This window comes from Coffea arabica, chromosome 5e (genome assembly GCF_036785885.1).
Source record: "Coffea arabica cultivar ET-39 chromosome 5e, Coffea Arabica ET-39 HiFi, whole genome shotgun sequence".
NCBI lineage: Eukaryota > Viridiplantae > Streptophyta > Magnoliopsida > Gentianales > Rubiaceae > Coffea > Coffea arabica.
Window position 1 is genome coordinate 38334477 of NC_092318.1, and position 26891 is coordinate 38361367.

Consider the following 26891-nt stretch of genomic DNA (forward strand, 5'->3'; position numbering starts at 1 on the left):
ATCATTCAGCGCCTTTCAAGTTTTTAAAATTTTATTTACCTCTCTTATCAACTTGATAAGATTAAATATTCTTATCAAAGGTCATAAATTAACAACATTACCCTTGCTCTTAATAACTATTTAATCAAAAAGTCAGGACAAAATAAAACTTTAAAAGCAAAAAAATGTAAATTCAAAAACAAATTGCTAACTAATAATGGTCCATATTTTTTACCTTAGGGTCATGCTGAGATATCAAAGGACGTGGATAAATTAAATCTAATCAAAATCAACCACTTAAGAGAATTTTGGAGAGTAATTAACACTTTAAAAAATTTCATGCACAGTTAAAATTAACGAAGTCAAGATATTTTTTGGGGAAATATATTTTAATTCATGGTGTAGTTTAAGTTGTATTAAAGATATTTTAATTCATGGTCCACCACATATTTAAGATACATAGGATGACCAAACATTTTGGTGTTCCACGAACAAGTTTAGGCAATTCTTGACTTAAATTGACCTTGGGGTAATATCTTTAATATTTTTAATGCAATAATTACCCAAAGTGTAAAGCAAATAAAGCAATTTAAAATTCTTAAGATATAAATTTGGGTTAATTTCAGTTCGTTATTAAATGTTGGGACTTGGGAGTAATTCTACTTTATTTTTTAATTCATGTTAAGCCGTTTAACCCTAAACTATAAATCACATACTATGAGGAAAGAGTAACTATGACTTTGAAATTTACAATTTGCTATAAAGTATAAAGAAAGAACTATAGGTACTTTGCTCGTGAAACTCCAATATACACTTTGTCTCTAACCACGCTATCCTATGACTAGAAAAAAAAGGTCCCGTTTACATAGCTATTTTTAGTAGTTTTGTAGAGAAATGTATTGTGACGATTTGATGTATGTGAAGCAAAAAGATAATTAAAAAATATGTTCATAAAAATATAAAAATTTTTTATTCAAAAAACCACATAAGTTAATTTTGAACCTCTTGCAAGATGCAAGCTCCATCACATAAACTGAATAAATAAAATTTTTTGTTCGAAAAATAATCTTATCAACAAAATACAAGACATCAATACATTCATCCTAACTGTATTAAAAAAAATACTAACTGTATAAAAAACTCACTAACAATTACGAGAATGTAACCAAGTAAACAAATTACAAAAAAAAAAAAAAACAATTAGGAGAAAACCTAGTTGATATTTCTTGCAAATTAGTTTTCACAGTGAATATTGGTTCTTTCTTTGTGATGGTTAAAATAAAACATATATAGGCAATCCGTACGAGGCCCTTCAAAGGTTTCATTTATTATTTACCAAAACTTTCATAAAAGCAGAAGCGTGTAGGTAAAGTAATTAAAGTTGGTTCCCCTTTAATGTTATTTGATCCCTTGGAGGGGCTTTTGACTGCTGTGCAGCAGCTCAGTTGAAGTTGATGGAAATTGAAACCAAGCCTTTAAGGCTTTGGTGGGGTGGGAGCCTCCATCAAATTACCTATTCAAAAAAATTTAGACCGTGTATTGATTCGATGATGGTTCTGTCCCATCGATTTCCTGTAGGTCCAATTAGACTGTCCCATAGTTAGATTAGAATAAAATAGAAGTAGGAATGACGATTGACAAAAAAAAAAAAAAAAAAAAACTCCCAGGTTTCCCAGCAGTTTGGCTAAACTGGCTTGGCTTCCGTTACATTTGGTATCAGGACCTTCTAAGTTCTAACTCCATTTGATTACTCCTTCCATCCCAATTTGTTTATCTAAACTACTGTCTCAGTGCACCATTCGCCTGATTTCCTCTTCTAGTAATGTCATGACTAATATTTTAGAAAAAATATCACAAACATTTTGGGATGGAGGGAGTATTATTTTAGAATTTCTAATTTAGTTTTTGAGATTGCATATTCTTTATAATCATTTTAAAGGCAAGAAGCTAGAATAAAGAGCATTGCAAATGATCTTTGTGCCTGTAATTTACACTCAAATTAATATCTTAATATACATGTTTATATTTGTTGCTTGACGTTGTTTGAGACACCTTTTGCTTTCACTTGACAAAATAACTATAACACTTGAAATCATATTAATGGTTGCCACTAAACACTCTTGGTGACTAAACAAATTCTTAAAAAAAAAAACAGAAACAAAGAAATACGTGAAACCTTAAAAGGGAAAAAAAAAAATCAAGAGTGCTGATTTTTTTCCGTAAGTGAAAAGATTTGAATATAAGATTTCTTACTTACAATTACTCCTATCTTACCACTCAATTCTTTCCCAGTGCTGATTATCTTCTAGGTGGGTAGCAGATTATGGCAAGCAAACTTGAATGATGCCCCCTTTATTTAAAAAAAAAAAAAAAAAAAAATCTTTAAAGATGACCGGTTTGTCAAGAGTGCCGGTATGCATTTTTATATAGAATATATTACTAAATGGTATCATCTACCATGCGGTATACCACATTTGTGGTATCTCATGGGATGTACAGCTATATATACCCAAAAAAAAAGGTACACTTTTTGCAAAAGTCAGTACAAATGGCCTTTGCAGTAAAGAGCCAAAATATGGCATCCAAGCGAACCTTTGCCACAAAGATTTCTATTTACTTCTCATGCGTATGTACCTCGTTTTGTATTTCTTAATTTCAGCAGCATTTTTGAACAATTGACTAACCATAATATATTTCAAAACATACTTTTTTAATTTATGGTTTTCTAATATTTTCATTATCAATTAACACTGTAGTCGAAATATTGGCACTCAACATTGTAACAGACCTCTCATTATCATTGCCGATTTTTTGACCGAGTTTTTTTCCCCTTCTTTTGGTGGAATAATTCGATGAATTAATTGCTTTGGCGTCATATATCCCAACTTAGCTTTGTTGAACTGATGGGAATACTGAGAATCTTATTTTAGATGAATTAACTTCAATAAGAATTGCCCAAACAAATTGTATGTTATTGTAAATTGGTTTCTCTGACAAAATGAAGCATAGCAAAGGATTGTTACTGCATACGCTTTATCTAGAGAAGAGGCAAACTCATCAAATCTTATTTTAGATGAACATCAGATTGAAGATTTCTTGGTGCTCAATATATATGTATATGTGTGTATATATATATATATAGAGACATGTATAGACACACATCATGATTCCAACATTAATGGAAATTCTCGACAAAGAAACAGCATCTTTATATTTTTTGACTCTTAAAAAATCGTTTTGAATTAGGACAAGAAGATGCAAAAATGAGCAAGCAGCAAAATTAGCACGTTGTTAAGCTGTTGCCTGCAAAACTCCCCCCAGAGTAAAAAAAATACAAGATGGTCACAAATTCTATAGTACAGTCTATATTGATATCCTTGTCATCTCTATTTTGCACAATAAAGCTGTCGCTGATACGCAGGTAGGAGCTGTAAAGTCACAGGTGGTATTGAAACCCTTTTGGCATGAAGGCAAGCACAAAAGAGTCTTTTCTGCACCGAATTGGGGTGAATATATCCTCGACAGATTGAGTTCAACAACAAAATGTTTCAATCAACCTCTTTTTCGGGTCCAACGTACATAGTACAACATGCTGAAATCAAGATAAGTGTACAGCCAACTAGTCTACCAAATGTTGGAACTATTCTAGATAAGCTCATTCCAAGCAATTGAGTTGAAGCAGCCTAATAACAACACCAAGGAGAAGGAAAGAGGATGCAATTAGCAAGAGATATTGTGTTAGGTTTCAAATGCAGTCGTGTAACTAGCATGAAATTAGGATATCAATTCAGCAACTATAATAATTATACAAGAGCCCAACAAATTCCAAATTCCAAACTCCATCTAACTGCTAACAACAGGGCCTTTAACTGCTACACTGTTAATCGTGGTGTTTGAACTAACTAACAACTTCCTATTAGCTAACACTTCTTTCCCGGCTTGTAAATTGCGGAGCGGATTAGAAATCTAACACTTCCATAAGACACTATCACAAACATGAAAGCATACAACTGCATATTTTTCCCTTTCAAGGATTCTCGTAGATATGAATCTCGAGTATATGTGGAGGCATATGGAAAAACTCATTAAGTCAGTGTTATTACATACTGTCAGTACAACTGATCAAATGTTGCATACTGTCATTAAGTCAAAGTTATTATCCAAAAAATAAGAAAAAAATCATTAAGTCAATGTGATCACATAACTACTTACAGATACAGGAGAACTCCCACAATAATAGGCCAGTTTGTTTCCACCTTTTTTTAATATATAAATTACCAAAGCCATAAAATGTATCATGACATCATCAGAAAGACACTGCATGTTCCTAACTGAATGTTACCACATAGAGAGTGAGACAGCTGGTATAAAAGAACTGCATCATATCCAGACTAAATGGTACAGTATGAAGCACTACATAATACCTGAAGATACAGAATATTCACAACTTTGCTGGTTTTCTCAAGCTGAAGTGCACGTGCTACAGTTATCTGAAGAGAGAAAAATGTGTCAATGGGCATCCAAGAAATAGTTATGATCAATATTCAGCCACAATTCGTTTTCAGATCAAATTTTGAAATTCAAACAATGTGAAAGGATTAGAGCTTCAGAGAGTGACCTCTGCCAAGAAAGCTAATGAACCAAGTATCACCATCAGAAGAAGAGTATAAAAACCAGGAAGCACAAAACCCTACATGAGTACACGAAAAAGAAATAGTTGTAAGAAAGCAAGATAAAAAATGATACATCATGTAGTTGGTAAACAGCAGATGTCTTTTAAATCAGTGCAATGTCTAAAACACGCAAAAGAAGCACACATCAGACGATCATTTACATACTTTTGTCCATGCCATTCGAAGCAAAAGATTACAAATTACAATCTTTATTCAACAAAAGAACCTAAACCAAGAGATATGATTAAAAGCTCGTGTCATCTTAATGCTTAATTCACTTAGAGAATAGAAAGGCTACAGCATTTACCTACGGAGTAAATATATATGGCCAAAAGACTCCACTTGTACATTGGATCTGACCTTTTACATTTTCTTGCACATAAAAGGACCTTCTAAACAATTTTCACAAGATTAAAATGTGCCCATAGGTATATCTATCTCAGGATGACAATCGACAAGCAACAATAGATTCTGCTGTTCGAGGTTAACCCGTGACCATGTAAGAATTACAACTCCAACAATCTACCTTTTTTTTCTTTTATTTGCACTTGCATTTTCTAATCTTTTATGTGGCAGTATATGTTGGCTTTCTAAATTACATTCAGTAACAAAACCATCCCATTAGTACCTTATACAATTTGATTTTCTAGTCAAGTTGTTGATTATATTTGAACTCCAACTTTCATATTAGCTTTATCAGTAAACAAAGGCATAAGATTATCTGCTGATAAACTTCCTTAGAATTTTGCTTTTACTTGAGTAGTTTATGCCAATAAAACTAAATAAGTTTGAAATTGCTATAATCTGTTAGGCAAAAAGGAAAAAATAGACTACCAAGCAAAGCCACAATAAAACCAAGTAGATCCAATGCACTCATCAGACAACCATAGTAGAAGCAACATTTTTTGTATGATTTATTGGGGTCAGGATTCTATAAAAAGAAAGTAAAAAAGGAAAAAAGCTCTTGTGTAATTCTTCTCCTTATTTCTGTCCTTGTGATGGCAAGATATAAGCTGCATAGTTGAAAGGAAAAACTCCGGCATTCAGGTCCGTTGAAAAGTTAATAATATTGTTATTACCACTGCTTGAGGCACACTCCATTTGTGTGCTACACAAGGGTGTGCTAAATAAGCAGAGAGAATGTAATTGTTGATTTAGGAGGTGATATATAGTCAATCTAGTAACTCAAAACCAGTTAGGAATTTTTTGAAACCACAAAAAATGACATGACACTAGTCTATCTTCAGGCTATAGATAGAGTAAGAGAAGATTATTGAAAGGAAAAGTCTACAATAAGTCTTTTTAATGAGATTGTATGTCCTAAACCTAAATGAAACATGAGATTGCATGTCTTCACAAAAGCACAGAATCTTTTTGAGGATGACGGCAGATAGGAGTAATTATCCCAAACTCTATGCCCAAGCCAAGAAAGTGTATATTTTGGACAAAAGAAACTACATGAGCAATAAAAGTGAAGGGGACTGAGTCTTGTTATGCAGGAGACTAAACAGACTAATCCTTCTCTCTTACAGATACCTTAGTCTCTTTTTTTCCACGAGGGGGATGAAGGGGGTTAACATACTGAGCTATCCCTTCTCTATCATTTTTTTGTGAGTTCTGAGCTCCTAAGCACCTTGCTATAAAGTTCTTAGGGCTGTTTAAAGTAGCTTCCATTCGCTCATTGTTATTTCCTAATGCCTTTAGTGCATGGACTGATATTATACAAAAAGCAAAAGAAAAACAGTACTTCCCTAATGAGAGCCCCAACTAGAATACAGTGGTGACCAAAATATCATACAAAAAGCAAAAGAAACTTGCAAAAGCATATAAGAAATAAATAGTATCTATAAACAGCTTGAAACCAATGATGAATTACCTTTACTTTTCAGTTTTAACATTAAAAAGGCATGGGCACATTGTAAGACAAGATAAATGGAGAAAGATAAAGATACTCAGTTGAATATTTTTTTTTTTTAAATGCGTTTTAGGAGATATCAGTTCAAATGAAACCTGAAAATTGTCAGCAACTAATGGCACAGAATAATCACTTAAAAGTTTAACTCATCCAAATGAAATTGTGTTAAACAACATATATGAGAAAGTTATACACCCTCATTACACAAAAAGGAACTACATTTCTAGCAGCCGTCACAATTACAAATCACGCATTAGAGCACATTGGTAACATTAAAAAGGGAGTAGAAGCACCTTAGATCTCTTGAAATTTCATATGAAAAGACTTGCACCACATTCACCACCTACCCAGTCCCCAAGTGATTTAAGTCTCGATAAAAAAAATTTTTTTTTTTTTGACAGTCACAACAAGTCATGGTGCAACTAGATGCAATAGCTTTCAGATAAGCAAATAATTGCAACCCTTTTCAATTTAATTTGGAAAACATCATCATTTCAAATATCCATAAACTTGCATGTAATAACACATCTAGGCAATAGCTCATAAAGAAACATGAAATGAATGATACAAACATACAGCAATAAGAAATTTTAACTCAAATTGCAATCTTACTTCAAAGATGAATGCACATATTGCTGCAGCAGGAGTGGCAAATAAGCCAAATGCAAAGACAGTGAGTCTGAAACATCAAAAGAAAACTATCAGAAAAATTGGGAACAGATAAAAAGGCCAATTATGACATACCCACTCATGTAATTTGTATACTTCAAAGGTGTCCAAGATGAAAACTAACATCACAATTTGTTTGGATGAATATCACTGGTCTATCTGATTAAAGCCTCAAACCAAAAAGACAAATAACAGTTCTCAATGTCATAGGAAAGCAACTCTAGTATATTTATTAATGTAAGAAGACAACCAAAGGAGCAAAATATACATTGATAAATAGGACCAAAAGTTTTAGAAATGTAACTTTATTAAATGGGGTAAACCAAAGTTCTTTTCTCCCTCCATTTCCCCACTAGTCAACTATACTCATCCCACCCATCTTCTGAAGTGTAGGAAGTAAATATGTACAAATCAATCAATGAACCAGACAAGCAAACCATTGATCTTACAAAGGTTGATCAGCTGCCTTAGCTCCAGCCCTTATAAAGCAGTAGCTAACTCCGCCAACTGTTGATGAAACTAAACCAACTAGAACTGCATATAAATGATTACTTCCCTTGACATAAGAAATATTTGCTTCTCCAGCTTCAGTTGAGCCTGCCACAAAAAGTTGGACAAATGACACTAATAACAAACAATTCAGTAATGCTAAAGCAGGACATAAGGTATCTGATTATACTATTAGAACATCAGAGGGTGCAGAAAAATTTTATCACTCCTCTTATTTATGATCCCAAGGAAAATAGTAGAGGACAATGAAAATCCTTAAATGGTTTTATGCCTATGGTGGTAAAACTTATTTTAGAAGGCTTTAAGATATTAAAAATTTAGGAACTTGCTAACTAGTTAAAAAGTATAGATGGAAATAGTGCTCTTACAAATATAAATAATAACAGCAACCAGAAAACTAGAATTTTGAGAGAAGCTTTGCAGGATAGTTGCTAATTAACAGGGAGATCCTGGGTAATTTCTGATTTTACAGCATTTCAGATCATTGTACTACTAATTAGAGTATAGATTTCTCTTGCATAGTAGCATAGACCTTTAAAATTTCCATGAATACCATAGAAAAAACTAATGCTTTCTTGACCTTTCATGGGTCAACTACCAGAGAATACATGGCAATCCTCTGCATAGCTTTCAAAATGAAATGACAAATGACAGCTCTTCTAAGTGTTGTGGCAAAATATCAGTCAGGAAATTGTAAGCTAGGAAAAATAATCACCGATTATCCGCTGCTTTAGCAAAATTAATGGTTTGGAATTGAATTCAAACAGGAATCCTTTGGAGCAAACATGCCGAATATATTCCTAACCCTGAAAACATTTACATAAGGATTAAGGACAGCCTAAGCTAGATTAGCTTCAGCTGGGTAATGTTATCTTTCTTCTCTTTTAAAGGTAGTTCACTTGCAACAATTCAGAAAGGAGATTTGTGATCTTAGTGGTACTCTAGTAACTGAACATGGACAAATGGAGACTGTATAAGCATTTGAGCTGTGTAAAGAGATGCACTGGCAAGTTAGGACAGTGCCATAGAAGTATCTATTACTTCTTGCATTTAGTATCCCAGTTTCACGCTAAAGTTTGTCAAATCTTGATAACAGCTTGAACTTTTTTTATTTCTTTCTCTAGAACTATTTCCAAGATCCAGCTTATTCTTATTTTTAATTAAAAAGCAATTAAATATCTAGCTTCCTTGAACTCTTGGATGCTAAATTTGAGGAATAAAATGGAATTACCCATGTCAAAGATGCATAAGGATTGCATAGCTAGAAATATTTTGTATTCTGATAAGTTGGCATTAAGATAAGGTTTGAAGATCCATGCACTAAGTACACTAAGCTTTTAATATGTCATCAGGCTTTTACACTAGGCAGAAATGACAGCTGCAAATATATCTTTCCATATATTTAGAGAAATATGCTTACTTGACTCAGTTTAACAGGTTGTGTTCTGTATAATGTGATCATTGTTATAGAAGTTGAAACAAACATAAGGAAAATGAAAATGCAGGTACATGGGAATATCGATACTCAAAATTAATAAGTTGCATTCCTTCTTCAAGAAGCCAGTCTCATAGAATTACATAAGAAGCTCCACAAACTCGCTTGTTTACCTTGTATGTTGAGCACTGGCCGGAAGATAAAAAGTACGCCAAAGAAACTGCAAGCAAGACCTGTAGAGTGGGTCAAAGTAAACACAAAATGAACAAAAAAGAGGAATACAAAATAAAAAGAATATTTATATTTAAGGGACACAACAAGCAAAATGAAAGATAAGATATAGCTGGAACAGAAGATAGAAAACTTGAAACCTCTTTACACCCAAAGGTGAAGTAAAAATTGGAAATGACGAACTTGTCTCCTACAGTCTTCCAAATGACCCAACTAACTAGTAAACACTTCTAATGCACTGTGATCTTCAGATTCAACATAGGCAACAAGGATATGGTTAGACATCAAATTCGGAATGAAAAAGCAGCAATGTGAGCTTGTCCCTAATTATGCTCATTCCTTCCCTAATTAAACACCCCACTGTTGCATCAATAATGATCTTACTAACAAAACTTCTAAAACTTCTTGGCATTCATGGTGTATTTTCTGAGCATTAAGGTAACATTGACCTATTTTATCTTCCAATTTGCTTGTCCCTGTGGAATGGCTCTTACAAGAAACGAGATCTTGAACCATTTGTCCAATGAAAAGAATCTTTGGGGCATGCTTTAGATTCCTATATAACAAGAGGACCAGCTTTCTGATTAGAGGCAAGCAACATGGGAAAGCATATATTGGTGAGTTTGATGATTCAGCCTAAGTAGGAGGATTAATGAATGATGAATTATCTGTTAGAGGCCCAGTTGTTAAAAATCTAGTAATTCAGCTGCTTGATGCTAAAGCTGGTTCGGGAGTTGAAATAAGGAATCCTACAGAAACTTGTCCTCAAGGTGCCTCCCTGGAAACAACGGACGCTGAGCCTTAATGAGAGTTCTTATTGGAGAATACTGCATCACATGTCAATAAGCAGAAGACCTGCATCTGCTGCCCTTTGCTCTTAAGAATGTTTTTCGTTTGGTTTTAGCCACTAGAAATCAAGTCTTCTATAATCAACAGAATGAAGCAATAAATTTAAGGAAGAGTAAGTTTACTGCAAACATTGGCTAACTTCAAAAAAAACCATGTTCAGAGATTGGAAACAGTTTTGGGTTATGTAATGCTGTCACAGTATATTAATGATTCCTCTAGCATTGAGCATGGTTTCCAATATAACTGCATCAAAGATATTTCAGAAATTTTGGAAGTACTTTTTATGTATTTTTTAGGTTTGGCATGTAGTCCACTTGGATTAGGTTTTAAAAGCGCAAATATATTTGGGGTTGGAATCAAGTCCTATCAGCAATCGATAAAACACCAAGGATAACTTGTTGCTAAGGCACAAAAGTCAACCTCAATCAGATTTAGCTGGTCTCAACAATATTTCTCTGTGTAGTATCTGATGCCAATGTCCCAAGGTAGGGCATCCCAAATGCTCCAATTAACGATGACCCTTCTTGTAGCTATAATTCAAGCTTTGCAGCCATTCTTTTAGAGTGTATGATGTTATTACAAGCCTAATGTCTTTAGTATTTAGGTCAAACTTCGCACTTACCTGTTCTTTAGAGCTAATTCAAAGCTTCATTTTCCTCTTTTACCAGAAGAATTTCAATACTCAGAAATCCGATATTCCTTAATCTTAACCAATGAAGATTGCATAATTTCCTTAACCAACTTCGTTTTTCAATTAGACCGTCTAAGTCGTACTAAGTAGTACTTGAAAACTTTTCTCAATGCGTCTTCAGGAAATTTTCTACTTCATGGAGAACTTGTAAACTTTTCTCCTTTTCTCTTCAAAAGACCTAGTTGTGTCCAAGGCCTACTAAGCAGTACTTCTAGACTTTTATCCTTATCTCTTCAGATTACCTTCTACTTCCAACAGACTGATAATTGCAAATAGGTTTGCAGTACATGTAATAGTTGCCTAAATTACAGATATATTGTCACTGTAGAATGTCTAATAACAAAGAAAATTACCTCCTATTTCTGCAATTTTTAACTTCTCATGCAATATGACTCTTGCAGCAACTGCAGCCACAATTGGAGTAGTAAAGTTCAACATGATTGCCTGAGAAAGAGGTACTCTTTGAATGCTGAAAAGGAAATTAGCTCACACATTGTCACAAGTAAATCATCAAAGTCCACAAACATAACTCACCAAAAAAGAAAAACCAAACGCATGGAACAGCAGAGTAAAATAAAAGAACAAAATATTTAATTATGCAAATGAGAACATCAACCCCCCTCCCCTCCCCCCCCCCCCCCCCCCAAAAAAAAAGAACTAGCTCTGACGAACAACCCAAAAAATAGAAGAGAAAAGAAATTATATAACGGCTAAAAATGCTGCAAATGAGTTCCTTAGAAAGTCAAAGAATAGAACATGAGCAGATTTATTATCATTCCAACTGCCAATAAGGGTGATCTAAGTGCTACTTGAAAAACTGAAAGCAGCGTTGTAACAGATACAGTTTTTGCATAGTGGTGTGTAATATTGTGTAAGCTCAAAAGCTGTATTTGACAAAACAAAATAATTTAGCATGTGTACATCTAGAAAATGTTTAAGAACCAGAAAGTAAAAATGTAAGATAGATAAAAATATAGTGGCTTTATACACAATCTCAAAAGCACTCTAAGTTCTGCAGACAAGACTTAAAAGAAGCACTTCTGTAGCAACAGAGTATAGATACAATCTGTAATAAGTCCTCGGAAAAGGCTAAATCATGCTTCCACTTATTAAAATGATGTATAAACTGCATGGAAGAGAAATTTACAATAAACAAGATCAGCAGCTGAGCTTACTAAGTTGTTAGTCTGACCAAATGCAACTCAATTGGTTCAAGCATTAGAACTCACCAATAAATAAAACTCAACAATGACAGGTATCCCATGAATGCACTTAGAACCAATAGTTTTCTGACACTTGATGTACCAAATATTGGCTGTCTGCTTCTTTTCAACCATACAAACGACAAAATCAAAATAACTGTACATCTGGTAAATGCCATCTCAAAAAGAGGAATTGATTGAGCTGTCATTAAGGATGAGCAAAACGATTTATTCCATTAGAATGGGCACAACTTGAAGCATGGGAAGAGACAAGACATTACATGCCCTGAATGAAAAGATTACCCTGTCATTTTAATGACGAAAGATGAAAGTATAAAAGGACCCATTTCAATTAGAGATTCATATCAAAGTAAATAAAGGGGTAATCACGAAAACTCAGAACGAATGCTACATAATATACTTCTAAGATTTACCAAAAACCACCATTCTAACATCTAACTCTTTGCTCTGATTAAAAATCTGTATTGAGTTTCAAGATGGACATTATCGTGGTTGAAGCTAATATTGCAGAGCTGACCAAGCACTAAAAACAGAAAAATCTGTAACATGGTGACTTATAGAGCCAGGGCACCGTAAATCTTGCAGATCCATGGTCCAATTTTAAATGGAAAGCAGCATATTGAACTTGAAACATTTCTCACAATTCTCAAATATGTAAATAGTTGTTCAGCTTTAGCTGAAATGCCCACATTTGCATTAATTAAGCAGAAAAAAGAAAAGGATGTATTCAGACTTCTAAACAAAATAAATTAACTAGTAAAAAAAGAAACATTGCAATTATAGAGGAAAAAAGAGTAATATCCAGTCAATTCACCAAAGAATTGTCAATCAGTTAATTACATTTACTAAGACAAAAATTTAATGATTTATTACTTCATGAAAACATCTAAATATCATCTCTTCATATAATGGTTCAACTTTATATTTCTAATTGGATATTTTACCATCCAATTACTCTATGTATTATGGTCATCAAAGGACTGGAGAATCCATTAGTTTTGACAAACCAAAAAAGGATTTAACTGAAGGAAATCTCAACGTAAAGGAGATAAGAGGAAATCTCTGGCATAATTAAGCTTATATATGCCTTAAATGTCTTTGACTCTTTGACTCCTAAGACCACTATTTGACATCACCATAATTTAAAGCTATGCATACAATATTTTCCATGGTCGAGTGGGGGACATAGTCAAAGAAAATACAGCCAGTCATGGAGGAGAGGAGGGAAGCTCCCATATTTGAAAGATAAGGAACCTTCAAGCCCGAATCATGTACTCCACCTTTTCAATTGAAGGCCCAAATTTTCATCTACATAGTTCGGAAGGATTAGCTTTCACTCCTTACATTGATCACATAAAGTTATTAATGAGAGGACAAATCTTCACCAATCTCTTTCTCGTAAAGGAAGATGTAATTGGCCTCATGTTTATTCACACCAAGAAAAAAGATGATAACTAAATAAATCACACAAAGCTTATAATTGAAACCACAGAAATAAAGATCTCTCTTCAAAGTGCTAAGCAACTAACAACTTGTTCAAAATAACTTTTTGTTTGATTGAGAGCTATTATTCGTAAATTGAATCAGTGAGTTACTTACCAGTGAAAACATCTGAAAGAACTTCCATGATACAGTAGATAATAGATGATAAGGCCATGCATAGCATACCAGAGTACCTAGAACCATCCCATATCCAAACGGTAAACTGCACGAATGGTGATGTCTCTGTTTCAGCCAATCTTGTTATTTGCTCCTGTAAGATACTAAAAGTAAGAAATATAATAGCCTTTCCTATGTTTAACCAACATATTTGAAGCAGAACAAGCATAAGTGATTCATACCAATAAAACTATGGCCAGAAACAATTTACTTCTCTGGGAAACCAAATTAGCACATGAAATACTAGCCATCAACCAGATAACAAATTCTACCCACTGATGCATTCTGAACAAGACTAGAAATTTTTTTTCTTGATATATGTGTGTAAATTGGAATAAAACACAAGAATCAAGCAGCAGTACAATGCCTTTACATGAGAATCCCAACTCAAGAAAATTAAAAGACAATAAAAACTAGACAGCCAAAACAAAGACTTTTGAAGCTTCAATTTAATCATAATGATCAGCCAACCACTAAATACTCATCCTACTGCAAGAATTGATACTTCCTATTTCAGACAGATGTAACTTTGACTCATCATATTTTCAAACAACATCAGAAAACTATAAAAAAAAAAAATCAAAGGAAAACAGTAACAGATACAAAAGAGCTACTTATAGCATTCAATTAAATTTAAGGAGAAAGAGCAATATCCCAAATCCACTAGAAATCTAACACCAGTCATGTAAAACAAAGAGAATGATATTTCAGTAGGTAATCAAGTTCTTTTAAGTTATGTAGAAATAAGTGGCAAATAATGCCGTTACTCCCCTTTTCCAGTAAGGGTTTTGGTCAGTGAATTGTAATTAGTGTTTAGAGTTAACTACAGTAAACAATCACCAGCAATGACAGAATAGTCTATTTGCCCCTTCAAGAGTACTAACAGAATTAAACAGCTGGGACAAGATTAAAAGAAATTCAGATACTTGGGCTTCCATCTGAGGAGGTTAACCGTCATTAATGTTTTCTCTCCCACTTAGAAATTGTCAATTATGCTTCCTAAAGTATTGGAAGAAAACCAATAAAGTGAACAAGTTCCATGGAATTTCCAATGGGAAGAATATAAACCATCTCATCTTCATCAATTTCTCAGCTCAATCTTCAGCAATTCCTGATAATCTATCAAACTTAGAATCACTTGGCCATAAAATCCATCTTACTAAACCATCCACCGATCCAGCATTTGATACTACCAGATATTCATCGTCTTTCAAACAGGTAAAGTACTGGATCTAAAACCATTCCCTTTCAAATAATAATCAACCCTTTTTTTCAAACAATCAACCTTATAATAGCACAAAACTTTGATCGCCAGCTCAACACAACTAACCAAAAATCGAAAATTAAGTAGCTTATATTCAAAGCTTTGAAATTTCATCCTTTATCACAAATAAATAACTATTACATATATTTTCCTATTCATAAGTAGTTTCTCAAGAAATATAATTGACAGTGATCACCCAACAACAAAAAGAATACGATTCCAGTATAAGCAAAGTCAAGTCTATGCAATTTTAAGGAGTGAAGTTCAACTTAGATTAGAAACATATCCGAATTTCAAATACTAGCTCCAAAAATCTACTATACTAAGCTCGGCTTGATCAAATAAATAAACATTTTTTTCCGTTTGAGTAATTAACTATCTATAGAACATTATTTCTACTGTAAATTACACAAATAAACAAATGTTTGAAGCCAAAAAAAAAAATTCTCCATAAATACTTGAAATGAACAGACAAAATGTTGAAATTTTGCAAGATTTTCAGCGAAATTCACCTTAACAGGCCTTCTTCTGGAGTGAGAAACGGAGAAGATGTTGACTCTAGGTCTTTGTGATTGATTCAACAATGGAGTAATATGTTCATCGGAAATTGAAATCGCGTCCTCCATAGGAGAAGAAGAAGGTGATAATGATTCTGTTGCGGCGGTTGCGGTCATCTCCACTGCCACTCCACCACCGTGCTCAATGTCTTCTCCTCCGCTGTTGTCTGCCGGCGAAGCCATGGCTTCTTCTGCAAAATTTTGAGCTAAAATTTTTTGGGAATTTGAAATTTTAATTTTTGATCCACGGATGAATAAAATATATATAATAAGTCGTGGAAAGTATTGGGAGGCTTTTGGTCAAAAGTTTGAAAGTGAGGTATGTGCCACAGTGAATTAATTGCTCTTATATTCCAACAAAATTCTTTTAAGGTTTAATTATATTTAGCCCCCTGTAATTAATGATCAGTTGCAATTAACCCCTTACATTTATGAAATCTATAAATTACCTTTGATAACTAATAATCCAATTTATAATTCTCAAATGACACTTCTTCTTATTCTATTCTTTCTCGTTTATCCTATGCTTAGATATTTTTTCTTCACTTTCACTACTTTAATCATATGCATATATGAAAATTTCAAAATAATCTATTGGAGAATTTCTTCTCACAGTTCAATATGTATAATAATTTTAATAGAAAATACTCGTAGTAACAAATTTAAAATTTATGTATTTGGTAAAAAAAAAAATGTAAGCATTTTCTTTGTTAGTTATTACATCAACCAACTTTGTTTGTCAATTTTGTTCATATTTGAAATCCAACTTCCAAATCCATAGTATTCTAATTGCTTATCACGAAGATTATTGCCTATTTGTTAGGATGTTGAAGTTGATTGAGAGCTAAACTAACACAATATTTGGTCTAATATGTGAGAGTGGCAAAAGTTATTGCGTTGTTTGAATTGCGAGTTTTCGTACAAAAATTCTCTCAACACATTTTTAAATTGCATTTTTTCCTACCTCGTATATATCACATTGCTAAACAAAGAAAAAGAATGATAGAAATGGGATGGAAATTATTGATAGCCATAGACGAATCTGCCTACAATACATTCATGTCCCTATTCATTGTTTGTATAAAATACTACTATGTATTATTTTGATGGGAAAACATGAATAACTAAGCAAAGAGATTGACTAGACTATTAAACGACTAAATTCATTGGAGAAAAAAAAAATTGATCCTCTCTGTTCATTGGAGTTTGTGTTAAAATTAAACCTCCTTTTAATTTTTAACCACCATTTTATGTTGTATAAAAAATTGCTACTTGAATCAAGAAGGATCATTCCATTAAAAAATTGAGCCCCTTTGTACAATCTTTAGAACAATGGCAGATGAACAAACAGGTATTTCTTGAAGTAACTTTTTATCATTAACCCATCCAGCTCACTATTTTTGCAGAAATTTCCTATCAAGATTAACACTTAAGTACATAATTAAAACAATCAGAAGAATCCATCTATATGAACAAACTACTGTACAATTCATAAGAATACCTTTTTTTTGCATGTCTACTGAGACAACAAAATTAGAAGTTGCAGGAGGATCAAGCAGCCAAAACCAAGAACACATGAATCAATTTTAGAAACATGGTGGAGAGTGAAGCCATTTTACATAAACATAAATTTGTCTCTCTCTTTGTTTTCCTCAATGGATTAGGCAGTATCACTTATTCCTACCCTGGAAATTGGGTTTTAATGACAACCTGATTTCTTCAAGAGATCAGCCTTTAGTTTCAGCTGTAAAGTAATAAGCAAATGTTTGCTGCAATCAAGGAAAATCTGCTGAAGCCTGCATAAACTGGAGCCACACCAAATTTCTTCACCAGTTCAAGCAAAAATAGACACACCAAAACGTTGCATACCTGATCAATCATCACGAAAGCAGAATAACTCAGATGGGGTATAAAACTAAGATGGAGAATCAAGTAGCACAAAAGCACATAGATTTTTCTCTTTATGTTATATGAGAGCTTATTAGAGAAAACACCTCAACTCCCTTAGATTCAACTGTTTAGTCACTATTGTGGATATTCCAACAAGCCGGCAGTATAGCTTGGTGGACAAATTGAATACAAAAACCATGATTTCACTGACAAATACTTTTAAACATCTGAAATATTGCAGGATGAAATAAACAGCAACACCAACAGAGTCCATAGGAAAGCAATTACCTGATGATTGCACCAAGAACAAGAGGTATTGTGTCTACTTGAAAACCAACTTTATCCACAAGAAGACCAGACCTTATGCTTCCGATAAATGCACCACCAATAAATGTACTAACGACAAGTTCCTGGAGAAAGGAATTTCCTTCAGAACCAAGTTCACAATAGATACAATAGGACCATTCATCACTCTGCACTAGACAACCAAGAAAGTTAAAAGCAAACATACAATCTAAGAAAATCAGTACCTCAATAAATGTTAGATTGTTCATGACTCAGATAACAACAAACATGGGTATGTATTTATTTTTGAGTAAAACAAGATTATGTATAACAGTAATTTTTTTACCAACTTTAGCACATGTAATTGAGAGAGAGTGATGCGGATAAGGGTGTGCAATAACTTCAACCTTGGGTCAAGGATCCTTTGGTCAACATTGATGGTCCGATGACAAGATCAAGATCCAAGAAGGTGAAGGAAGCTTTAAGAGCCTTGATCATTCACCATACAAGCAAGGAGCAGGCTAAGTTTGAAGAATTAATGGACCATGAAGTTACCTTGCTCACTTGTACATTTGAAGTGCAAGAATGATCTCCTACTTGGTAGATTAGTTAGTTGTTTTAAAGCTGCCTAGTTTAGTAGTTGTTAGGCGTTGAGTATTTTATTACTTATTGCACAGATACTCACATATCTGATCACTTAATCGAGAAAGCAGCTTCTGCTCTTCCTGCTGCTCTTGCTGTTCTTGCTGCTGTTTTCTGGTGGCTGAAACTTGAAGTCGCTTCTTGTAGTCTGAGCAAGAAAGGGAATGGAAACATGGGCTCTGCTTGGATTAGCTATTTTTAGGGTTGTTTTTCAAAAACAGCACTGTAGCATTTCGTTTTTCAAATACAAGTCCGTTTGAATTAGTTGTTTTTGTAATTATTTTTCAAAAACTATATTCCAAACTTCTACTATAAATGTTTTATGGATTATTTTTTGATGTATTTTTAAAACATATTTTCGAGTATTTTTATAATTTATAATTTTTATATTTTTATAACAATATACATTTATACATTTATAATATATTTATAAATAAATATATTTATATAAAAATATATAAATGTATTATATTACATAATATAAATATATTTATAAATGTATAAATAGGGGTGCAAACGAATCGAGTTGCTCGCGAGCAGTTCGGTCAACGCTCGACTCGAGCTTAGTCAATATCGAGTTCGAACTAGTTTGTTTATAATACGAGTCGAGTTCGAGCCTCGCGAGCCGTGTAAAATTACATAAATACCCCTACTTATTTAACTAATTACTAAACTAGAAACTAGATACAATTTCTCCGAGGACTAAGGACCAAGAGTCCAAGACAGCGGACACCCCTAACACAAACACGCCTCTTTCTTCTTCCCACTCGGCTGTTCCGCTGTCGGCAACTCGGCATTCCTCTTTCCCCAAATCAAAAGCAAACCCTAGCCGCCGCTACCACTGTTTTCACCACTCACCAGTTGGCCACTTCTGCCACCACCACTGCCGTCCTTCAATTGAAGAGCCCTTTCTCTCCGAGTCCCAGTTTGTTGGCCAACGTTAGACTCAGCTACGGTAGACATTTCATCAGCTCCATTGGTGGAGGGCCTCGCGAACAGGTAATCCATCACTCTTATTCCCTTATTCTCTGTTTTTGTTGCTGTATAATGATGCTTGGTGGTAGAATAAGTGATTGTTTCCTGTCATTAAAGCCAGATCGACTTCTTCACCTCGTTCCTGTTGTAGAATGTATAGATGTAAAATTATTACTATTAATTTCCTCTTTCCTGTTAATGGCGACGGAGCTGGAGCTCTCGTTAGACTTAGATCTCCTCTTCCTTCCCATTTCCGTCCCCAATTTCAATCAATTAGCCGAAAAAAAAAATTTGTCTCTTCTCAGGTATTCGGTGAATTAAGATTGTACTGATATTGATTGGAAGTTGGAACAAGCGTTTTTGTCTATGTATTTTTTTCTCCTTATTTTTTTTTTTTTTTTTGAGTTTGGATTTAGGACGGTTTTTGAAGATTGGTAAGAACGTTGGGTTTCTTTTTTTAACTTCTTACATACATTTTCATGGAATATACCTTCTGTTTGATTGAAATAATTTTGGTTTGTAGTTTTTGATTGTTCACTTTTTATTTTCTCATTCTGGGGTAATTTTTAGCTTGTCCTGTTAGAAAATGCAAGCTGGATTGCGTTTAGAAATTATGTGCTTAGTGAACTTAATCAATGTTAAAGTATAAATGGCCTTTTCGGCTGCTGGTGATAGGAGAAAGTATAAATGTTAAAGATATGACAGATTTGTGCACTAAGAGTAAATGGAATGACTTTGATGATATTTAGTCAAGGGTAAGAGTAAATATGCAAAACTCAACTAAGAAGGTAATTAAACATAATCTTTGATATGATTTTTTTTATTTTACATAATCTTGGCTTATGTTACGATTGGATTTGCGTTGCACTAAATTTAATATTCCAAACCTGGGAAAACAGGAGTTTATAGACATTAGGAAAAGAGTTTACTAGCTGCAATTTGGGTTTTTTTGCTGTTTATGTTTTAGGCTCAGTTTTGTATGCTTCAGGATGTTCATTTTGCTTAGAAGTTGTTTCATACTTTCTCAACAGAGTTAATCGTGTGGAGCACTTTGTATGCTTCAGGATGTTCCTTTTTCTTTCATTTCTGTTATATTTCTGTTACTAGATGGGCTGTTATTGAAAAAAAAATTGATCTCATTTATTGGACAATGAAAAACTTGTTTGTTGTTACTTTTAATTCATGTTTGGAATTGTTATATTCAAGTTTGCAAGGCATTGAATAGGTTAAAACGTGCTATTGGAGTCAGGTTAAATAAAGCTGGTTATGTTTAGTGATAGAAATTTTTGAGCTGAATTCGAGCCATTTCGAGCTCTTGTCGAGTTGAGTAAATCGAGCCTTATCGAGTCGAACTCGAGCCAGTTTCTTATTTAGTCGAGTCTAGCTCGATAAGTTCAATGTTTGACTCGGTTCGGCTCGTTTGCACCCCTATGTATAAATTATAAATGAATATTATATAAATGTATAAATTATAATTTATAGTTTATAATTTTTATATTTTTATACATTTATGCATTTATAATAAATTTATAAATAAATATATAAATGTATTATAAATGTATAAATGTATATTATTATAAATGTGTATAAATTATAAATGAATATTATATAAATGTATAAATGTATAAATTATAAATTATAAATTTTATATTTTTATATTTATATACATTTATGCATTTATAATACATTTATAAATATTTATAAATAAATATATTTATTTATAATACATATAAATATATATATAATAAATATATTATATATAATACATAATATAAATATATTTATAAATGTATAAATGTGTATAAATTATAAATGAATATTATATAAATGTATAAATTAATATATTATAAATATATGTTAATATTATGTATAAATGTATTAATATATTAAATATAAATGTATAAATATATTATAAATGTATTATATTATATATAATACATTATATAAAAGTATATTATAAATATACATAAATATATATATTATGTATAAATGTACATTTATATAAATGTATAATATATATAATATATATTATGTATATATCAAATATATATAATATATAATATTTATATAAATGTATAATTACATATTATTATATATCATTTATATAATTTATAATATATAATATTTATATAAATATATTATAAATATATAAAAATATATTTTATCCAATATATATTTATTTATAAAATAAAATATTTATAATATGTATAAATAAATATATTTAAATTAATATTATATATATATATATCATATACATAATTGAAATATACAAATTGAAATAAACATATTAAATATTTATTTGGAGTTGTTTTTGATATATTGTTTGGATATGGTGTTTTTGGAGTTGTTTTTGAAACACACATTTACTGTAGCATTTGGAATGTGAAAAACAGTTTTTATCAAGAAGGAACCATATAAAATTATAAACTACCAAAATTACCATGCTATATTCGCCACAAAAAAAAATAAAACAAAATAAAATAAAATAAATCATGGAAGTCAATTTCATTTTTTGTTTTCTTTTCTTGGAAAAAAAATAAGAATCTTTGTGGTCACATTTTCAAGTTTGTGTCCAACCACATTAATATTTTGTTGGTGATAATTGGTGGATATATCAATTTTGCAAGAAAATTAGTTTGTTAATTATATTTCGGAAAATAACTTAATTTTTTTTTTAAATCTAGCTAACGTTCTAGTATGGCTTGTAGAACTTTTCTTGCTTCATTTCTTATTTTCTTCTTGGTTTTATCCATCTAAATCTTTCAGAGATTTGAAAATAACAGAAAGGGATAATTTCAGAAACCTCCCCTGAGGTTTATAACAGTTTCACTGCCCTCCCTTGAAGTTTTCAAAATATCATTAACCTCCCTTAAAACTAATGTTCTTGTAACAAATTAGTCTAATTCAAAAAATCAACAATAAAAAAATGATTTCAAGAGTAAGAAGAATATTTCATACCAAAAATACCCCTTAACTTATTACTAATTGGTTATCAAAAGGAAGTATTAGTTAAAAATAGATAATAAAGACTAAACCCTAGCATGAATGTAATAGAATTTAGTAATAATAACCATTTTCATAGTACTATATAAAATAACAAAATCAAAGTATTGGAGAGGAAAACTTATTAATTTGGAATCAAGATTTATGCAAAAATTTTCTAAACTCTTATAACTAGTTTGGGAGCTGCGATTTGATGAAAAAAAATGTGATAAAAAAGACACTCTTTCTAGTATTTGGGAGTTTTTAAAGAACAGCAAAGGATGAAAAGCGTCTAATTTGGACGAATGAGCTCCCATTGTTATGACTACCAAAGTTTTCCGCCCAAATGCAGGCGGAAAGCATTACAAAAGCCAAGAATGCCTAATAAAATTTTTCTAAATGCCAATTTTGTCCTCAAGGGTATACTAAACAAATTTTTATTGACATATATACCCAAAATCATGCCTTTTCCTACTTTAATTCTCAAACAATATTAAAAACTCTTCTCTTCTTTTCTTTCATAACTTAACATTTCCCATGTTTTTTTTTCTAAGCTAAACATTCAAACTAGCTATTAGTATCAAAATTTGAAAGATTTTGAAAAGGAATTGAACAAAACAAGTATGGCCTTTATAAGAAAAAAATCACTATAGATGGCAAATGATAAAAAATATGAGTAACTCTTATATATACTAACAGTGTATACACTATCACGGTTCGATGAATGATATTTGCGCAAAATTTGGGTTTCAAATTTAGATTCAGATTATGTGTCGTGCATCCAATGGTAAAAATGCATATACTGTTAGTGTATAGAAAATGAATAGAAATTTCCATCATTTGTAATTTAAAAAAAATACAACTCTCAAGTAACGTTTGGATTAATAAAAGGGTATGATTTTAATGGAAAAGCAAATAAATCAAAGTAGAAAAAAATTTTTCTAACCATTTTGTTTGGATTACTTATACAAAGAAAATAAAAGAAAGACCAAATATTTTGGAAAAGAAGGGAAAGAATAGATTATGTGCAGTTACATTTTATCCATAACTTAATAAAATCTAATTGTAAACATATTTAATACTTTACCCTCTTTTGTGTATTTTCATATTCATCTTGTTTTTCTTATGAAAAAATTATGAAATAATAATATTTAATCAGAATTTTAATCTTTGTTTAGGAGAAAGAAATTATAAGAACTACTAAAATATAGAAAAAGAATTTTAAAATGCTAGCAATTATCGTTATAAAATTTAGTATTCAAGATTTTCAATTTTTTTATATTCAAAATCATGGTTAATTTAGTACAAGTAACTAAATTGTTTCTCTCCATATAAATACGTAATATTTCCTAAGTTGTAAGGATAGTATAGTCATGTCACCATTTATGAGATAAGCATTGGGTTCCAAATGACTAATAGGGGAGGTAAGTGGTATTTTCAAAACTTCAAGAGAGGGCAATGCAATTATCAGAAACCTCAAGGAGATTTCTGAAATTATCCCTAACAGAAATCCTGATTTTTGGGTTGAACGTTGGAAGAGTCAAACAGTAGGATAAACATTCACATGTTATATGTTCATCTACACTTATATGTCTAGTAACAATGAAGAGAATTCTCAGCTTTCACAAAATATGCAAAACTTTTGTGTTGCTGCTGGATCTAGTACTAAGGTGAAAAAGCCCTTCAAGAAGGTACTACCATTATTTTCCACACCTTTATTACTTCACTATTTTCCAAAATTTTCCTCTAGTTTACCAATTTGTCTTTTTAAAACGTGGTTTTGGGGAAGTTTTACAGTGCATTTTGATGTCTATTATGACACGCATGTTTTATTGGTTATATTTTTTGCTGGTGCAATTATTGGAATTGAATCACAAGTTGCAATGGTCTTTTAGTGTGAGTGATGATCATACTTGGCTTTAATTTGACTGAGTTACACATTAGGCTGCCTATAGCCATTGAAAACTGTTCTTTACATCATCTACAGGATCTTTGTTGTTCAAAATAAGCACTAAATTTCATGATTATGTAGCTAAAAAGTTTATACCGTATTCAATGTAACACTGATACCAGAAGTTATTTAAGTTTCAATTGAGCATCTGTTGATTGAAGTATGGGCTGGAAAACTTAAGTTATGGTTACTGCATTACATATCACCTCAGATGCACTGTTGTTGCTTCACAAATATCTGTATATTATTGCAAATGAACCAAGTTAAGAACATACTAATTTGTTGTATTACTGGAGAATAATTTGATCTCAGGGTTTCAAGATTTTTGTCTAGCTTGCAGATTTGAATAATCATCATCTCCTTGTTCTGGAACCAATTTGTTGTATCACTGGAAGCTATATATAATGGCCACCGGGCAGTTTATAGATTCTGCAACCAGGTAATAAGTTAAGGACCATACCCTTCTTTGTTAATCTAGGAATCAATTCTGTAAACCATTTTTTCTTCTTTGATCAGGAAGTCAAAATCTAAAGCATCATCAGAAGTGCAACTTTGTGTTGATGGTGTACCTTTTACACTAGACAGGGTAAGAACATCCTCTAGATGCAGCCATTTCGCTTCCCATTTTTTTCATCCTCTAATTGGTTAAGGAAATCTTGTCTTTTAAAGGCCCTGATTTAGATATCCCTTCTGCTTTGTTTAAAGTTTATATAAATCTGATAGTTGTTAACTGTATTAGGAACTTCTGGCTTCTAAATCATCAAAGCTAGCTGTGTTGCTCAAAGATCATCCAAGTGAGGATCTCACAAATGTTCTTAGAGATGCCCCTGCTGACCCAGAAACATTTGAGCTAGTTGCAAGATTCTGCCATGGTTACGAAATCAACCTGTCAACCGAAAATGTCACGCATGTTGCTTGCCTAGCCCACTACCTTGGAATGACTGAGAGCCACTGCACCAATAATTTGTTCAGCAAGGCTCTGGACTTCTTTGAACACCAAGTTGTTTCTAGTTGGAACAAATCCATTAGAGCCCTCAAGGCCGCAGAGGATATTCTTCAACAAGCAGCGGATCTTGGCCTGGTTGGTGCCTGTGTCGAATCAATAATCTTAAAGGCTTTGGAACATCCACATCTTCTTGGAGAATCATTCAAGGACTTGACCTCCAATGATGAAGGAGAGGACAATGAAAATTACTTCAGGCCAAATGTGCGGAGGAAACTCTTTGCTTTGGAATGGAAATCTGAAGATTTGTCAATATTGTCTCTCAGGCTCTATGAGCCCATCATTGGTGCAATGATTGAGCGGGAAATCCCAGCAGAATACATAGCTGCAGCTGTATGTCAGTATGCAAAAAAGTGGGTACTTTTCAGCATGAAAGAAGGGGATGATGGTTCAATTTACAAGAAAAGTATCCAGAGAGAGATAATTGAAGCAGTGGAGAGAATGTTACCAAATGCAAGAGGACTAATACCCTGCGCATTACTATTTGAAATGCTACGGTCTGCAATAGCCTTGGATGCTAGTAACGAGTGTAGAAATGGATTTGAAATCAGGATTGGGAAGCAATTAGACCAGGCGACTGTGAAAGATCTCCTGATACCTTCTCAAGGATATGCCAAGGAAGAACGGTATGACACAGAATGCGTGAGGAGGCTCATGAAGAATTTCTATCGCAATTATACTGGAAAAGATGGACATGAATTGATCACAGTGGCAGAACTTATTGAGAACTTTCTGATTGAAATTGCTAGTGACATAGACTTAAAGATGAGCACATTTATATCACTTGCTGACTTTTCACTTGCAGCATCTAGAGGAATTCTACAAAATTCAGATGGAATGTACAGGGCTATAGATATCTACTTAGACAAGCATAGATATCTGACAGAATCTGAGAGAGAAGAGGTATGCCACCTGTTGGATTGCAGCAAGATGTCTCCAGAAGCTTGCTTACATGCTTCAAGGAATGAAAGATTGCCTGTGAGAGTAATGGTGCAAGTGCTATTTGCAGTTCAGTTGCAAATGCGAGAGACTATGCCAAAGGAAATCAAGGGATCAGAGGAGGGGAGATTATTTTTAAAAGGGGCAGAGGAAGAGGAAGAGGAAGAGGAAGCAGCAACAAGGGGTTGCAACAGCGAAGAAGAAGTGATCAAGGCAGAGATGGAAAAGATGAGCAGCAAAGTGTTGGAACTGGAAAGAGAATGCGATATGATGAGAAGGGAAATCCTGAATGGTAGCTGCAGGAAAGCTAGAAAAGGAAAAGTGAACATGTGGAAAGAAATGAAGAGGAAGTTAGGATGCATAACCAGCATGCATGATTGCAACTGCCATGTCAAGAAGAAGAAGGTCCATCCAAAATAGGAATGCAAATATCAGCTTTCTTTCTTTGTACTCTTTTTCCTTATTCTTTTGTTTTTTTGACTTGAATATGTCTGATAGGATATTTCTGGAGATTGCTTATTAATTGATGGGACGACTATGAATGTTCTGCTCTAACTAGACCTTGATCT

General features: G+C 32.7%; 2 protein-coding genes across 7 annotated transcripts; one reads left to right on the forward strand and one right to left on the reverse strand.

The window, feature by feature from the left end:
• Positions 1-3243: 3243 nt before the first annotated feature.
• LOC113723287 (uncharacterized) lies at positions 3244-15969 on the reverse strand. 2 transcript variants are annotated; one of them, XM_027246453.2, is made up of 10 exons: positions 15611-15969; positions 13775-13928; positions 12182-12356; positions 11306-11421; positions 9355-9414; positions 7686-7833; positions 7180-7246; positions 4598-4669; positions 4404-4469; positions 3244-3662 (listed from the first exon to the last, which is right to left on the reverse strand). In XM_027246453.2, exons 1-10 carry the CDS (start codon positions 15836-15838, stop codon positions 3528-3530), a joined length of 1221 nt encoding a protein of 406 aa, XP_027102254.1. In that variant the 5' UTR covers positions 15839-15969; the 3' UTR covers positions 3244-3527. The 2 variants fall into 2 exon arrangements, with proteins under 2 accessions (XP_027102254.1, XP_027102255.1); XM_027246454.2 differs by lacking the exon at positions 12182-12356 and having other exon boundaries at positions 11306-11356.
• Positions 15970-19163: 3194 nt separating this feature from the next.
• On the forward strand, positions 19164-26877 carry LOC140006536 (BTB/POZ domain-containing protein At5g17580-like). Of its 5 annotated transcripts, none has more exons than XM_072048590.1 (4): positions 19164-19471; positions 24693-24819; positions 24897-24966; positions 25120-26877. In XM_072048590.1, exons 2-4 carry the CDS (start codon positions 24785-24787, stop codon positions 26740-26742), a joined length of 1728 nt encoding a protein of 575 aa, XP_071904691.1. In that variant the 5' UTR covers positions 19164-19471; positions 24693-24784; the 3' UTR covers positions 26743-26877. The 5 variants fall into 5 exon arrangements, with proteins under 5 accessions (XP_071904691.1, XP_071904689.1, XP_071904690.1 ...); XM_072048588.1 differs by having other exon boundaries at positions 24714-24819; XM_072048589.1 differs by having other exon boundaries at positions 24721-24819.
• Positions 26878-26891: the final 14 nt, after the last annotated feature.

Bases quoted from the DNA above. Each gene is read 5' to 3' on its own strand.
- LOC113723287 (XM_027246453.2), bottom strand. From the start codon at position 15,838: ATGGCTTCGCCGGCAGACAACAGCGGAGGAGAAGACATTGAGCACGGT. The intron at 11,422-12,181 runs GTGAGTTCTAAT...TTTCCTTTTCAG, and splicing joins TTGTTGAGTTTTATTTATTG to CATTCAAAGAGTACCTCTTT. The intron at 9,415-11,305 runs GTAATTTTCTTT...CCCACTCTACAG, and splicing joins AAAAATTGCAGAAATAGGAG to GTCTTGCTTGCAGTTTCTTT.
- LOC140006536 (XM_072048590.1), top strand. From the start codon at position 24,785: ATGGCCACCGGGCAGTTTATAGATTCTGCAACCAG. The intron at 24,820-24,896 runs GTAATAAGTTAA...TTCTTTGATCAG, and splicing joins TTTATAGATTCTGCAACCAG to GAAGTCAAAATCTAAAGCAT. The intron at 24,967-25,119 runs GTAAGAACATCC...TAACTGTATTAG, and splicing joins TACCTTTTACACTAGACAGG to GAACTTCTGGCTTCTAAATC.